This window comes from Zalophus californianus, chromosome 8, assembly GCF_009762305.2.
Source record: "Zalophus californianus isolate mZalCal1 chromosome 8, mZalCal1.pri.v2, whole genome shotgun sequence".
Lineage (NCBI taxonomy): Eukaryota > Metazoa > Chordata > Mammalia > Carnivora > Otariidae > Zalophus > Zalophus californianus.
The window spans coordinates 35311878-35329679 of record NC_045602.1 but is presented as its reverse complement, the minus strand read 5'-3'; the positions used below and the strand labels follow the sequence as shown (position 1 = coordinate 35329679).

At 38.9% G+C, this 17802-nt stretch overlaps 1 protein-coding gene across 11 annotated transcripts in view; it reads right to left on the bottom strand.

Moving 5' to 3' along the window:
- The window catches only part of MTA3 (metastasis associated 1 family member 3), a 217352-nt gene that overhangs the window by 105861 nt on the left and 93689 nt on the right, over positions 1–17802 (bottom strand). For all 11 annotated transcript variants that reach the window (XR_003524570.2, XM_027621301.2, XM_027621297.2 and 8 more), the window contains one exon: positions 6464–6590. Coding sequence is in view for 10 of the 11 variants with exons in the window: in XM_027621301.2 (XP_027477102.1) it covers positions 6464–6590 (127 nt within the window). In the remaining variant the exon portion in view is untranslated. The remainder of the gene's footprint in view (positions 1–6463; positions 6591–17802) is intronic.

Here is a 17802-nt window from a genome sequence, read left to right as displayed (position 1 = left end):
AAGAAAGGTGCTTACATTTTGATATTAAAACAAATCTGAAACCTATCAAATACCAAAGTCATATTTATATTCATGTGCAGACACATGCTTACTAATGAAAATGATCTCATTTATTCACAAAGTAAAAATTACTGGCTAAAATAAAACAATTCTTCAACAAACAAATCAGTATATATCTCTCTACAAACCTGCATCAAGAACTTCGGTTAAATAAAATCCAAAAAATGGAACTGTTAGATCAAAGGATATGCACATATTACAATCTGATGTTTCTAATTACACTAACACTTGAGTGTAGAAGAGTTATTTATTTCCTTACCCTTAATCCCCTTAATCTTGGGGATTAAGAAAAGATCTATGGTCCTCCATCCCTCAAGTAACTCCTGCTTGCTTGCTAGAAACTTCCATCTCTCCCTTTCTCATGATTGCTATATACTGTTCATAAAGTCACTTTATTCAATGACAGGGAGTATGTGCATGAAAACGATGTCCTACCTTCTGCCTAGGCCTCCAGGTCCAAGCCTGACGCTGACCCTGATAACTCACTCCCCCTGAGAGTCCTGAGTAACCTGTGATTCCAGACATCCAATCTTTAATTCTCACGAAAGGAGAGAGGCACACAATCTAAAATTTCATTTATGATCAGTAATAATTGAGAAGAGATAATTCTATTATCCGTTGATGACTTTTATTTCCTTCAAGAACAGAAAGTTAAGGGCGCCTGGGTGGCTCAGTTGGTTAAGCGACTGCCTTCGGCTCAGGTCATGATCCCAGGGTCCTGGGATCGAGTCCCACATCGGGCTCCCTGCTCAGCAGGGAGTCTGCTTCTCCCTCTGACCCTCTTCCCTCTCTTACTCTCTATCTCTCATTCTCTCTCTCTCAAATAAATAAATAAAATCTTAAAAAAAAAAAAGAACAGAAAGTTAAATGAAAACAATGCAAGCTTCAAACTCTGACTGGCTATTTTGTGCTGTGTTCCCCAGTAGGCAGGAAAAAGAAAAATAAAGACACCAACCTTCAAGAACCTTACACTCTAAGATGATGTCTGACTAGAACCATCTAGAGAAATTATACATAAACCCCATGAGTTTTATCAGCTGCTCAAGATACTTTTTCAATTGAATTAAGAAAGCTCTTCATTTTGGAGGTGAGGAGACCATGCAGAAGCAGCACGACATGGCTGAAACCAAGGAAAGCTCCCTACTGACTGTGGTTGCAGCCCATCTTCTACAGAGGGAGAAGAGTGATTACGATGAGATGGTGATGTTCATATTCTGGAATCCTAGCCTAAACTTTGTTTAAAGGGATAAGAATGTAAGGATTTCTCTGAGGCACCCTGCCATGAAGGAACTGCTTGAACACTAAGATGCACTTATGTCTTTAAGACGTATCCTACTGCTGGGCGCCTGTGTGGCTCAGTTGGTTAAGCGACTGCCTTCGGATCAGATCATGATCCTGGAGTCCCGGGATCGAGTCCCACATGGGGCTCCCTGCTCAGCAGGGAGTCTGCTTCTCCCTCTGACCCTCTTCCCTCTCATGCTATCTCTCATTCTCTCTCTCAAATAAATAAATAAAATCTTTAAAAAAAAAAAAAAGACTTATCCTACTGCTGACATCACATTCAGGTTCTGGAACAGCTTCTCTGAACTTCTTAAAACACACAGACAAGGTTAAGCAATGAAGTAGACAGGATCCTTACCAGTGATGCTCTGAATGAGGGTCGGGTCTAACAACATGGATATAATGGTTTCTCTACCACCACTCTCTCTTCATAACAAGGCAGACTTAAGAGGACAAATCATCAGGTCCAAAAGCCCTTACTGCAGGAAATATTTGAGGCCAATAATCAACAGGTACCTAAGAAAATGCTTTTAAGACACAATGAAGCATAACTTCAAAAGCTGTGATCCAGATCCCAAGGTTGGCAAACAGGAAAGGACTGGCTCTTTTTAAATGACTAAACTACCTGCACCAGAGGCTGGGAAGAAGCATTAATCATTACATGCAGAATGCTGTAATTAGCAGCTTTTAAAAAGCCAAGCTTTTTGTGTTCAAGATGTAGAAAAACTGGCATTGGACCATATACAAGACACATCCATAAACTTAGGCACCCAATCAAGTAGGTAGTTCCCAGTTGCTACTATATATCTAGCACAGTAACATCATCTTTTAGTATAATAGTACAGTTTATATGTTTAACTCAATTTTTAATTTAGTTTTGTCCATTTGACTTGAACATCTAACTGGAAAAATTATGTGAAAAAATAAAAATATCAAAGAAGCTACCCATCCAACAATGTAACTCAATAGCTTTCCTTTTATTTCTGACACTTTTTAAACACCTCCAGTCATGTACACATCATAATTCTGTCTATCTGCAGCCAGGTGGTCTGGGTTCAACTTCCCAATCTGCCATGTAAAAGTCGTGAAACTGAAAAGTTACTTAACCTTTTTGTGCTTCAGTCTCTTCTGTAAAATGGGGATAATAACAGGCCCTACTTTATAAAGTCATTGTGAGGATCAAATAAAATACATATAAAGCAACTGGAATAACATCTGTCACAAAGGTTCAACGAATGTTAGAATTTTTAAAAGCCAAGTTTGATAAACATGGTCTGTCTATGAGACTGAATACAGTATTATACATTATACAATCCATAACAGGTCTAGCATCTGACATAACAATTTTATAGTGCTTCAGAGTGTATGCAGCATATCATCTATTACTAATGACTTCAGGCACTGTGCAGGAAGCAAGCTGCCTCTCTCCTTGCCCTCCCCAAAAGTGTTCCAAAGATATTTTCATTGCTCAAGTCCTACCTAGCTCATGAACACAAAGTAAACCACTAACTATCCAGAACTGTCCTGGACCTGGTTGACTCTCTCTCTCTCTGCCGGTGGAATCAGAAGGAACAAAGAGTTGCCTCCATGCCACTTTGAAAAGCTTATAATATCCACTGAGTATTATGGCTCACAAACTACAAAGGACCTCAGGAATGCCCCAGTCAGGTTTTCTCCTGCATGCCATACGGCACTGAGGAAATTCTGGGCACTTGATAATGTCCCTGGAGAATAAAAAGCCAGTATTCACCAAATTACCCCTCTTTGCTGCCAAAGAACAATGGGGCTTCAGTAATTTTCTCCTGTTACAGCAGAAATAGATAGGGCATGACTTCAACATTAGCAAAATGTGAAGATCACTCCAGTGTGCACTTGTTTACATCAGCATGAGGGCTGGCTAGCACAGCTCTGTGCTTTGGCCAGAGACTGCCCCTAGCCCCATTCAGCTGTTGGGAATGAGAGCCACAGATGAGAAAATGTGACTCTGTACTACTCCCTCTCACTTGGAGAACAAAACAACAAAAATTAAAAGCCTCAAATGTTTATAATGCTTCATCATAATTCAAAAGAATTGCCAGTAAATTCACCAGGTAAACTCCTTAAATTTATAAGATGGGGGGGGCACCTGGGTGGCTCAGTTGGTTAAGCGACTGCCTTCGGATCGGGTCATGATCCTGGAGTCCCGGGATCGAGTCCCACATCGGGCTCCCTGCTCAGCAAGGAGTCTGCTTCTCCCTCTGACCCTCTTCCCTCTCGTGCTCTCTGTCTCTCATTCTCTCTCTCTCAAATAAATAAATAAAATCTTAAAAAAAAAATTTATAAGATGGGGACCTCATCTTAATTTATCAAGCACTTAGTATACGCCTTAATCTAGAATATACTCAGAAAATACGTTCAACAGTGACTGAATGAATGATCATGTATTCTATGTAATTTCTATGTTCAGCACAAGGGTGTCTTGATAATTATGTATCAATATACTATCTTAGTTCTTATGGATAATGAAAAACACATTACTAGTTTTTCCATTCCAAGCAATCTGTTAAAGGAAACATTACTTATAAACAGATTCTAAGCTATCAGGATGGTAAATTAAAAATGTACTTGCATGTTTTGGACACATTCTTTAAAACCATTTGTCAGATTCTCATTCTGGCAAGATTCTTACGACTAGCCACATTACTTCTTGAGCTTAAAATGAATCTTTGTATTCTAGCTTCTTCCAATTAAGTAATAAATGCGTATGGCTCTTCAGCATTTATTAGTTATATACAACTTTAAGAAAACTATGAAATATGTTTTCATGTTCCATCTATTTGAACAAAAATTAGCTTACTTTCCTACTTCTTGGAATACCCCCACTGGTAGATAAAATGACTGTTTCTACATTACCTGCGTGATTATTTTTTCCAGCAGCAAAGGTCCCAAGTCACACAGAATATACTATCTCTAGCCAATCTAAACATAGTGTCCCCTAAAAAACCTAATAAAGCCAAATGGCTAACAGACACATGAGAGAAAATGTTCAACATCACTCAGCATCAGACTAATACGAATCGAAATCACAATGAGATACCACCTCACACCAGTCAGAATGGCTAAAATTAAGAACTCAGAAAAAGACAGATGTTGGCGAGGATGCAGAGAAAGGGGAACACTTTTGCATTGTTGGTGGGAATGCAAACTGGTGCAGCCACTTTGGAAAACAGTACAGAGGTTGCTCAAAAAGTTAAAAATAGAACTACCCTACAACCCAGCAACAGCAGTACTAGGTATTTATCCAAAGGATACAAACATAGTGATTCGAAGGGGGCACATCCACCCCATGCTTATAGCAGCAATGTCCACAACAGCCAAAGAATGGAAAGAGCCCAAGTGTCCATCAACAGATGAATGGGTAAAGATGTGGTATATACATATACAACGGAATATTACTCAGCCACCAAAAAGAATGAAATCTTTTTGGAACTAGAGGGTATCAGCTAAGTGAAATAAGTCAGTCAGAGAAAGACAATACCATATGATTTCACTCATACGTGGAATTTAAGAAACAAAACAGATGAACATAGGAGAAGGGAAGGAAAAATAAAATAAGATAAAAACAGAGAGGGAGACAAGCCATAAGAGACTCTTAACTATAGGAAACAAACTGAGGGTTGCTGGAGGGGAGGCTGGTGAGAGGTTGGGGTAACTGGGTGATGGGCATTAAGGAGGACTACTTGATGTAATGAGCATTGGGTGTTACATGCAACTGATGAATCACTAAATTCTACCAATGAAACTAATAATATACTATATGTTAACTAAATTTAATTTAAATAAAAAAATAAAAATTTAAAAATGTTTTTAAATTTAAAAAAAATTAAAAACTTAATAAAGCAATGCTATCATGTTAACTACTGAGTTCAAATTATTTCTGAAAAGATTTGGAGCACGAGGAATTCCAGTATCTTTGTCATACATTTTCTGCTTTAGAAACTCTGGATCCGTTTCTGAAAAGAGAAATATGTACAAAGTCCTGGGAGCTAGGTGGGTGGGTGGGTGGGTGTGTCTCTGTGTGTGTGTGTGTGTGTGTGTGTGTGTGTGTAATACAAGGACCAAACCACAGCTTAAGTAAGTCTCCAAACCTGTCTTAGGCCAAAAAAGACAGATTCAATACCCACACTGGGGGCTAAAGAAGAGGGGCCAATTTTTGAAATAAAATTAATATACTGTATTTCCCTTAGAAAAACAGTTTTTAAGGCAATCATGATTAGTAGAGAGGTGAATTAGGTAACGACTGTGAACAAAAGCTGAAAAACTTGCTGTAACATGAGGCGAACAACCACACAGCCCTCCCTTGCACACAGTGCCCTGCACCGATGCGGCCGCCTTCACACAGCCACGCTCACTCGCTGCCGCTATGTGAAACACGCCCCGCTGTCTCTCTGAGGTTAAGTAAATGCCAAGTACTTTCTGAAGTTTATCTGACCTTGACGGTCAGTAACTGCCTACCTTTTGAGTTCAAACATTTTGTTAGACCTCCAAAATATATATGCTTAAATGTTACCACTAGCATATCATAAAAGACCACCACCATTCCTCCACAAGCCCCAAAACTACAAACCGGGGACAGAATTTTTTCACTTTGGCTTCCCATCAATGTGCAGAGCAGATACGAGTTAAGTAATACAAAATATAAAGTTTTCATCCCAGAGTTCCTCAAAAGAAAATAAAAGGCCATATATTTTACAAGGTCAAGAATCACCTGCCTGGGAAACAGATCTTGTGTTTTAGTTCTAGGGTTCTAATGTCTGACTCTGTAACATTCTAGGAATCTGGAGAAGACCAGCATTTCCTAAAACAGTGTTTGTGGGACACTGTTCTGCAGGATGCTAACAGGTATGAACATCGATTGGGAAAATCTGGATTAGTGGTTACTTGACTGCAGTACATGTGCAAAGCTCTGATATGGTAATCGTATAAATCTCCAATATAAAATCCCATTATGAAGCCTTTAGTAAACTAAGTTGAGCAAGATCATGAGGCAAGTCTGGAAATCCTCAAAGAAGGCTGTTTTGTCTTTTTTCTAATCGCCACGATATTACTGAATACTTTGTATCAGCCTCTAAGATACTCTTACCTGATATGAGTTGCGGGCAGAGATTCATACTGGCGCGACAAAAAGAGCTCCCTATGTTTCAGCTGATGCTTCTGTTTATCAGTCAAGTCTGCCTCAATTGTTGTTTCCGATTCTTCCTCAATTTCTTCTACACAAATAAAATTCAAAAAATGCATTATTACAGGGCACATTATCTCTCTGGACATTAAGACAGATCAACCTTTCATTCAAAATTTTCTTCAAACCAACTTTTATTATTTTATTTCAAATTTACATGTATTTAACTTGTCATTTGTGTTACAACCATAAAATGACATGAATTGGGGCCACAAACGAAGAGGAAGAACTCCAATTTTTAAAATGGCAGATGGAACATATGCATTTATCTCCTCTTCCCCCATAAAACTACAGCAAATGGCAATTAAAATGCACACACATTTCAATGACAATGGAAGTGGAACCGAGGATAGAAGAAAAACTCTCAGCCAAAAAAAAAGGTTTTAGAAGATGGAAAGAAGCAGACGCAAAAAAAAGAACAAAAGACAAACTTCGCGGAGAGAAGGAAGCAACAATCTATGCGCACAGGCGCGAGGAGAAGGCGGGCAGCGAGCGGCGGCGGCTTGGCCCCCACGGCACCCACTGCTGTGGGAAAGAGGGTGGGCGGGAGAGGAAGACAGCGGGGGAGGCCGAAAGTCTACCTCCAGCGCTGTAACGAAATCCCTGGACACTCTATCGAAAAAAGAGAAAAATCAGAAAAAAAAATTAAAGATTAAAAAAAAGGGAGTGACTGGAGAACAAGAAACAGGGTAACACTCTCCAATTCCACAAACACAAACAAAATGCTGACCGAAGGGTCGGAAGTTGCCGCCAAAGAAATCTCCCAGAAATGTCAATACCACGACAGAGAGAGAGAGAAGTGAAAACCAAAAGCTAAAATAAATAAAATAAATAATTCATGAAGTCCAACATCCCAAGAATAAAAGTTCCAGAAAGAAACGACAGAGAAAACACATTTCTTCCTCTCTTTGGGTGGGGAGTGGGGGTGAGGCAAGACCGACCACAGCAGGACTCAAGAACTCGCCCCTACTGAGGGGGAGGGACGTCCAGACTGAATTTCTGGCATACTCAATTTTTTTCTAAAGTGCTAACATGAGATCACAAAAGTTTACAGAAAGAAAAATTAGGTCACATGCAAAGAAACTGGAATCAGAGTGGAATTCTATACGAATAGCAACTATTCTATCCTAAGATGGTGGAGCAATGTTATCCAAGAGGAAAAATGATAGCCAACCTAGAATTGTACTTGTAAACTATTTATCAAGTCTGGAAACACAGCAAGAATAATCTTTCATTCATTCAACCAAGATTTACTAGGTGCCCAAACAGGCACTGTTCGAGGTGTTGGAGACAAGCAGTGAGCAGAAGTTATTAGGAAGAAACAATTCAAAGTATTTGCCTTTGAGAAACAGGGTTGGAAGCAAGGGAGAGGAGATAGCAACGTTGCATGAAAGTGGAAAAAAAAAAAAAAACCCACTGCATTTAATAATCTTTTTAAAGAAAAAAAAATAGGGCGCCTGGGTGGCTCAGTTGGTTAAGCGACTGCCTTCGGCTCAGGTCATGATCCTGGAGTCCCGGGATTGAGTCCCACATCGGGCTCCCTGCTCAGCAGGGAGTCTGCTTCTCCCTCTGACCCTCTTCCCTCTCATGCTCTCTATCTCTCATTCTCTCTCTCAAATAAATAAATAAAACCTTTAAAAAAAAAAAGAAAAAAAAATAGTGTCATTTACAAATACAATTCCAAATAATTTTATATACAAAAATTTCTTAATATAATACCTCTAAGGGTTCACAGATCCTCTGCAGCCTTACCTGGGCCAGACTGTGTGGGAACAGCAGGGGCACTGAGGACTCAGATGGTGAGACTACTGGAAGGGGGGGTGCTCCTCATGTAGGAAGAGCTTAAGTTTAGGACTCGGAGGCCTCAATTTTGGGATACTGATAGGCAACACACACACAGACATACATGTGTGTGTATTTCTGCTCCTCGCTATTCTTATAAGTTCTCAGTTATGGGCCCAGAACCACAAATGAGATTTTATCACATACATAATTTTCTAATTATAGCAGTGTTTTTGAACTGCATGAGGGCAATGAATGGGGCTAAGCCATCAGATCTTTTCTACAATACTTTCAAATTTTTAAAACTCTTGATTGAAAATGAACCTGAAAAACTGATTTAGAAAGACTGACGTAGGTAAAAAACAAAACAAAACAAAACAAAACTAAAGCAACTTAAAGTTCTTTGAATGCTCTCTTAATGAACTACCCAAAGAGAAATCCAACACTAAAACAGTTACTTCCATAGACGTTTCACCAGTGGAAACCAATGAAGTTATTGGTGCATTAGCTCTATTAGCACCAGCAAATATCACATACAAAATCACACTCTTTACTTAATGAGGATTTGATAAATTGTTGTCCTGTAAAACACAACTAACTGAATTCTAATGCGTACCCTACAGAGCTAAAACTGCAACAAGCTCTACAAATAATAGCAGCAAAACTTACTCTCTTATACACCCTCTTGGTACAGGGTGAAAAGGACTAGAATCTCTGATGTGCAACAGAGCCAAACACAGAGATCACCAAACAGCACCTAAAACTCACCTTCCAAAATTTACTAGTGTTAAATTTCATTTACATATTTTCATAAATTTACACTGCCTTCTTAAAGAGGGCACATTCTGCGTGGAGCACTGGGTGTTATGCACAAACAATGAATCATGGAACACATCAAAAACTAATGATGTAATGTATGGTGATTAACATAACAATAAAAAATTATTTTAAAAAATTTACACTGGCTTCTGAATAGGAATGATTCCCATGCCATTAACATCCTAAAAACATTAAATGACCACAGTGGCAAAGCTGGCATTTAGACAATGAAAAATTTAAAAGACTTCAGATGATTATCATCATCAGAAATTGGGTACATGGTAATATATTTATAACTTTTAAAAACCATCTTACCAAGCACGATGGAACATCAAATTTGCTACCTTCCAAAAGTTATTAAAGTAGAAGTCCCATACCCTATACAGTGATAGGAAAGATGGATACTAAATTATTTATTGTACTTTCTTTGTAGCTAGCAAAGTTTCACCACAGTTTATTAGCAAAAAGGCACTGGGGGTATGGAGGGGGAAAAAGACTGCAGAAAGAAACTGTACAATAGGATTGTATAAAGTTTTAAGGGGCAATATAAATGTCACTATATTTAATACTGATATCTTCTGGGGCGCCTGGGTGGCTCAGTTAGTTAAGCATCTGCCTTTGGCTCAGGTCATGATCCCAGGGTGCTGAGATCAAGCCCCACATCAGGCTCCCTGCTCAGTAGGGAGCCTCCTTCTTCCTCTGACCTTCCCCCTTCTCATGCTCTCTCTCTCTCTCACAAATAAATAAAAATCTTTAATTTAAAAAATACTGGTATCTTCTCTTTTAGTAGTATGTGCCACACAATGCATGACCCACCAAGGCTCCTGCAAATTTCAAGGTTTTCGACTGCAGGATGAGAAAGAAGCCATGGCTAAAAATCTCAGCAAGGCTAATTGCACATGCAGGCTGATAGGGGATGAGGTAAGGCCAGCACAAACAGTATCCAAGAAGCGGGCAGCAGAGAACAAATCAAACTAGCCGAACTGTCTAGAGCACCAGAGCATCCAGCCATGGGATATGGGAGATCAGTGTTCAGCAGTAGGTTACAATCAGGGACTCAGGCAAAGCTTTAGAGAATGAACATGTGACATGTACAAGACCAGAGCCAGCGGCTGATGAATTTAGGTACCTGAACAATAAGGGACAGAATGAAGAGAAGGAGCAACCATTCCTGATTCTAGTTCCTTGACTTGAAACTGGGTGTTTTTCAGAATAGTTCAACATTCTCATTCTTCCATATTAGTTGGGAGGGATGGAGGGGAAAGCAGAGAGGACGAGAGTCCTCCACAGGTTATTCCCAAGCTTCCTTTGGTCTGTAATTTAATGGAGCATTAGCCCGTGATGATGTTAGCTGGTACAGACCAGACAGAAAAGCAGGCAGTTAAACATTTGTCTGTAGATGCATTTAACAAGTACCCAAATGTTAGAAGGCATATTATTGGATTGAAAATAGCTCAGTATTGATGGAACTCAAGTTTGTCTAGTAAGAAAAAAAAAATCCTCAAAAAAGGAATAAGGAAGTTGAATAAAATTAGAAGGGTTTTTATGACAATGGAGATTTCAGGGAACTATCTGAATGAAGAGAAACAGTTTGGCAGTTTAGAGGCAAATAATAAAGAAAAATCAGTTATATTTCCATCATTAGCAATGAATAATCCAAAACTGAAATTAAGAAAACAATTTCATTTACAGTGGCACCAATAGGAAAAAAAATACTTAGAAAAATATTTAACAAGGGACAAATCTTGTATACTAAAAACTATGAACACTGTTAAAGGAAATTAAAGACCTAAATAAATGGAAAAACTATATTCACAGTGTAAATGACTTACTATGGTTAACGTGGCAATTCTCCCTAAATTTATCTATAGATTCAATGCAACTTCTATCAAAATTCGAACTGCCTTGGGCTCCTGGGTGGCACAGATGGTTGAGCGTCTGCCTTTGGCTCAGGTCATGATCCCAGAGTCCTGGGATCAAGTCCCACATCAGGCTCCCTGCTCCTTGGGAGCCTGCTTCTCCCTCTGCCTCTCTCTCTCTCTCTCTCTCTCTGTCTCTCATGAATAAATAAATAAAGTGTTTAAAAAAAAAATTCCAACTGCCTTTTCACAAATATTAATCAACTAACCCTAAAATTCATATGGACATATAAGTGACCCAGAACAGCCAAAATCGTTTTGAAAAAACAAATTTAAGAGGACTTTTCTACTTCCAGATTTTAAAGCTAAAATAACCAAAACTATGTGGTATTGGCGTAAGGATAGACATATACATGAATCCAGAAATAAGCCCATACATTTATGGTTAATTGATTTTGGACAAGGGTATCAAGACAGTTCACTGGGGCGCATGGGTGGCTCAGCTGGTTAAGCGACTGCCTTCGGCTCAGGTCATGATCTTGGAGTCCCGGGATCGAGTCCCACATCGGGCTCCCTGCTCAGTGGGGAGTCTGCTTCTCCCTCTGACTCTCCCCCTTCTCATGCTATCATTCTCTCTCTCTCAATAAATAAATAAATAAATATTTAAAAAAAAGAGACAATTCATTGGAGGAATGAAATTTTTTCTACAAATGGTGCTGAGAACAGCTGGATATCCACATGCAAAGAATAAAGTTTCACCCTCACACCATATATAAAAATTAACGCAAACTGAATCAGTCCTAAATTTAAGAGCTAAAACTAGGGGTGCCTGGGTGGCTCAGTCAGTTAAGTGACCGACTCTTGATTTCAGTTCAAGTCATGATCCCAGGGTTGTGAGATCAAGTCCCGCACCACGCTCCGCACTGGGCATGAAGCCTGCTTAAGATTCTCTCTCCCTCTCTCTCTGCCCCGCCTCCTGTGCTCATGCACTCTCTCTCTCAAAAAAAAGAGAGAGCTAAAACTACAAAACTCTTAGATAAAACACAGGTGTAGCTTTTCATGACCTTAGACTAAGGTAATGGTTTCTTCACTATGGCACCCTAAAGCCTAAGCAACCAAAACATAAAATAAATATATACACATAGATATATACATCATATATGTATGTATATGTATATAAATTTGAATATTAAAATATTTGTACTTAAAAGGACATTAACAAGAAAGTAGAGATGGGGGCGCCTGGGTGGCTCAGTTGTTGAGCATCTGCCTTCGCCTCGGGTCATGGCCCAGGTCCCTGGGATCGAGACCCACATTGGGGTCCCTGCTAAGCGGGAAGCCTGCTTCTCCCTCTCCCACTCCCCCTGCTCACATTCTCTCTCACTGTGTCTCTGTCAAATAAATAAATAAAATCTTAAAAAAAAAAAAAAGAAAGAAAGTAGAGATGGGCACCTGGCTGGCTCAGTCGGTGGAGCATGTGACTCTTGGTGCTGGGGTTGTGAGTTCAAGCCCCCGTTGGGCACAGAGCTTACTTAAACAGAAAAAAAAAAGAAAAGAAAAAAAAAGAAAGTAGAGACAATCCACAGAATGGGAGAAAATATTTGCAAATCGTGTATCCGATAAGGGTCTAGTATCCAGAATATATAAAGAACTCATACAATTCAACAATAAAAAAACCCAATTAAATAATGGGCAGAGGATTTCAATAGACATTTCTCCAAGAAGAAATACAAATGGCCCATAAGTATATGAAAAGATGTTCCACATCATTAGTCACTAGGGAAATGCAAATCAAAATTAGAGTGAGATATTTCATATCAACTAGGATGATTACAATCAAAAAGACATAACAAGCATTGGCAAAAACGTGGAAAAGTCAGAATCTTTGTACATTGCTGGTGTAAAATGGTGCTGCCGCATTGTTACACAGTTTGGCAGCTCCTCAGATAGCTAAACATAGTTACCAAAGACTAGCATTATTCAGCCCTAAAAAGGAATGAAGTGCTGATGATTCATTCTACAATATAGATAAACCTTGAGGCATTACACCAAATGAAACATTATGAAAGTGAAAGACAAAAAGGGCCATATATTGTGTGAGTCCATTTATATGAAACGCCCAGAATAAGCAAACCCACGGAGACAGGAAGCGGATTAAGTAGTTGCTAGAGGATGGGTGGAGTGGGGCGCAGGGGAGTGACTGCTAATGGGTATGGGTTTCTTTGCAGAGTGATAAAATTGCCCTGGAATTAAATAATGGTTATGGTTAAACAAATTTGTGAACATACTAAAAAGTACTAAGTTATATACATTTTTTTGGGAAAAAAAAGAATTATATGGTATATGAACTATATCAGAAAGAAAAAAGCTAAACCTGAAAAAAAATGTCAAAATGCAAAAGGTCAGCGGAACCGCCATCTTCTGGTAATGCGCCAAAATGCCCAACACAAAGGGAGAAGAGAGGCGCCTGCTGTAAGTCCTCTAGGCCTTTTAGAACACAGGGTATTGCTCCTTCTGCCACACCTAGGCCCATCGACAGGAAAGATATTGTGGACATCAAGGGAATGGGCACTGTTCAAAAGCAGTGCCACACAAATGCAACCACAGCAAAACTGGAAGAGTCGACAGTGTGGCCCAGCATGCTGTCGGCATTACTGAAACCAGCCAAGTTCAGGGCAAGATTCTTATCAAGTGAATTAAAGTACATTTTGAGCATAGTAAGAGCCGCATGAAGGAAAATGATCAGGAAAAGAAGGAAGCCAAAGAGAAACGTACTTGGGTTCAACTGAAGCACCAGCCTGCAGCAAGCACCCAGACAAGCACGCTTTGTGAGAACCAGTGGAAAGGAGGCTGAGCTGCTGGAACCCGTTCCCTAGGAAGTCATGGCATGATAGTTACAACAACAAATAAAAGACCTTGCTCTGGGCTGTAAAAAAAAAAAAAAAAGAAAGAAAGAAAGAAAGAAAAGAGAAAAAGAAACAAACACACAATGCAAAAGAAGAATAGATAAATTTCACTACAATCATGTAAATTCTATTCAGTAGCTAAAAATGCATAAGTAAATCCAAGTACCAAGATGGACAGATCTCAAAAACTTGATGTTAAGCAAAAAAGCAATCTGTAGAAAGATACATATGTACAATTATATTTTTTAAAACGCAAAAAGTGTTCTATAAAAAAAAACACATGTATAAGAAAATATAAAAACATGAATGGAAAAATCACACCAGAGTTAAGACATCAATTCACCCATGGAGAAACTAGGAAGGGAATGGGGATATACATGGCACTATAAAAATCTGAAGCAAATATGTGAAAATATAAAGAGAAGACAAAGCTGGCTGGTAGGTTCATAATTACACTACATTATTGCCTCTTTTCTGCCTCCTAAAAATACTTCAAAATAAAAAGTGAATAGGACCCAACAGAAGGGAAACACTTCTTTCTTTCGCCTGTACCTAAACACTAACCCATGTTAAACTGTTTTTTTTCCCTCATGGCAACAACCATTACAGTTGATAATCATTTCTTTAACCTGTATCTTTGTTGTCTTCACCTCTATCATCTTGCAAAAATATAAATTTCTACTGGCATTCTAGCATTAATCAATTGCTTAAATATATGAGAATAAATATACATAGTATAAATATACAAATAAATTTTGGTTTTGAAGATTATAAAAGGAGAGCAAAACAGAAAAGTGTGCCAGCTTGGGAGATCAAAGTCAAGCAAGAACTAAGTGTCCAATGCTTCTATAGAGAGATGCATGAGGGGAGCCTAGGTGGCTCAGTCAGTTAAGCGGCCAACTCTTGATTTTGGCTCAGGTCATGATCTCAGGGTCCTGAGATCAAGTCCCATGTCAGGCGCCTGCTCAGCGGGGAGTCTGCTTGAGATTCTCCCCCTCTTCCTTTGCCCTTCCCCTGCTTGTGGTGCTGCTCTCTCTCTAAAGTAAATAAATAAATCTTAAAAAAAAAGAAATGCATGAGATAAATAAGAGTGAATGTTGGAGTGAATGAAAAGTTAGAAGAAGATCAAATGTAAAGTTGAAGAAGCCTCTAAGATGTTGGTACCTGATCCACTTAGACTTTCACCAACCTCCACATGGCAGAGTCCCCTGCTCACTGCCAAAAAGCAACACCCATACGAGCTTACGATACCTGTCACAGAACGCCTTACACAGCAGTCATCTGACCCAGAGCCCTGTGAGAACAGAGATGGGTCATTTATCCTTGTACCCACGCTGTCTTACTTGTCAAGTAAAAAAGATGGGACTTCAAGAAATGTTCGTAATAGACCAGGTAAGAATTATTGGGTAACACGCCAGTTAGTGGCTGCGAGGATAGACGCACAAAGTTATGACTGCAGAGAGTAGCAATCAAAAAGTTACTGTTCAAGGGGCTCCACTTTTCACAATTCTTTCAAGATCTAACAGGGTGGGTAGGAGACCAGGCTTTAGAGTCACACTTGAATTCAAATTCTAGTAACACGTGTTCTGAGTTATGTGACCTTGGGCAAATTATTTACTCTTTGTAATCCTCAATTTCTTCATCTGTAAAATGTGTACACAAGCTTCCCTCTTAAGTTTACTGTTAGCATTAAAATAATGCACATAAATTGCTTAGCACAGTGCCTAACACAGCATTAGACAAAAAACTGACATTACTATTTTTAAATGAATTTTAATATGATCTTTGATATTTGGAAAACAATTCCTATCTCTTAAAACAAAGGTTCCTACTTAAGAAGGCAAATCATATCAAAATTAAAACCAATTAAAAATGTTTTCTTTTTTTTTTAGGATTTTTTGTCATCTCTACACCCAACCATGGGGCTCAAACTCATAACCCCAAAATCAAGAGTCATATGCTCCACCAACTGAGCCAGCCGGCATCGATTTTTATTTTATAAACAAACAAAAACATATCTAGACCCCACCTTGGATACCCTGCTTTGAGAAACCGGGGTGAGTCGTGCCAGTTGAGCCTCAGTTAAGAATCATTATTATAGGGGTGCCTGGGTGGCTCAGTCGTTAGGCGTCTGCCTTTGGCTCAGGCCATGATCCTAGGGTTCTGGGATCGAGCCCCACATCAGGTTCCCTGCTCGGCGAGAAGCCTGCTTCTCCCTCTCCCACTCCCTCTGCCTGTGTTCCCTCTCTCGCTGTGTCTCTCTCTGTCAAATAAATAAATAAAACTCTTTTAAAAAAATCATTATTATACAATACTAATTTGAAAATGTTATTCTGAAAGAACACCTATGACAGCTTTCTAGTCTCAGGATCCCTTATACTCTTAAATCCTATCAAAGACCTCAAAGAGCTTTTGTTTATATGGGTTGTATCTACCAATACTGTATTAGAAATTAAAATGAAGAAATCTTTTTTGTTTAATTTTATTGTTATGTTAATCACCATACATTACATCATTAGTTTTTGATGTAGTGTTCCATGATTCATTGTTTGTGCATAATACCCAGTGCTCCACGCAAAATGAAGAAATCTTTAAAACACAAATTAACAAGCACACAATCCGTTATCATAAGAGTGATGGTGCCATCACGTGTCATATAATCTCTGGAAAAACTCTGCTATATACTCATGAGAGAATCAGTGGAACAATTAAATGATAGCTTAGTATTATTATGAAAATTGTGCTGTCAGGCGCCTGGGTGGCTCAGTTGGTTAAGCGACTGCCTTCGGCTCAGGTCATGACCCTGGAGTCTAGGGATCGAGTCCCATATCGGGCTCCCTGCTCAGCAGGGAGTCTGCTTCTCCCTCTGACCCTCTTCCTTCTCGTGCTATCTCTCTCTCATTCTGTCTCTCAAATAAATAAATAAAATCTTTAAAAAAAAAATTGTGCTGTCTTCCAGACCTCCCTGAAAGGTATTCAGGAATGACTGACCTCTGCAAAAGAAATATTAACTGAAGTCTAACCTGAAAAGAAAAATAAAAACTGCCCAAAGCAAGAGTTTTTTTACTTTATTGGGTTTAAGAAACCTATCACAAATTTTATCCTCATTGTATGATATAATGACTCATAAGTTGTTCTACAGCAAGTTAGGATCCCATCAGAAATTTAAGCTATTTCTGTTTTACATTTATTTATTCAAAGAACACTGCATCTGGCAAAGGCTGCCCAATCTTATAATATATTCAAAGTCCATCTGGAATTTTATACAGCCTTAACATGCCACCATGCATTTTTCCACTTGCTATCAATTTTTATTTTATTTTTATTTTATTTTTTTACTTTTTTGGTAATGGTAAAATATTTTGCTATCAATTTTTAAAATTAAGAAAATAAAAGGATTAGAAGTAACCAAATTTTCCAGCACCACCAGACCGCCGTTCTCTCCAAATCATTATGGACACAGCAGCAGTACAATACAACTCACATTTCTCCTGTGCTCTGATTAAAAAAACAAAAAACAAAACCCTTAATAGCATGCAACCACCACTAGAATCAAATCTAAACTTTCACGGCTGAAAAATCTCGTAATGATCAGCCCTGACCTATGTTTCACCTATTACCAACCCCACAGGACAGATGGAAGAAAGGAAGGGAGGAAGGGAGGGACGGAGGGAGGGAGGGAAGAAAGAAAGAGAGAGAAAGAAAGAAAAGAAAAGAAAAAAGAAAAGAAAAGAAAAAAAAGAAAAGAAAGGAAATTTATTGATATGCCTACCAATGTGTTCTGGGGATATCTGTTAGGAAGACATAGAAGTCCTGCCCTGATAGATTACAGATGACCCAGGATTACAGATAAGAATACATTACTTCAAGTGTGGTA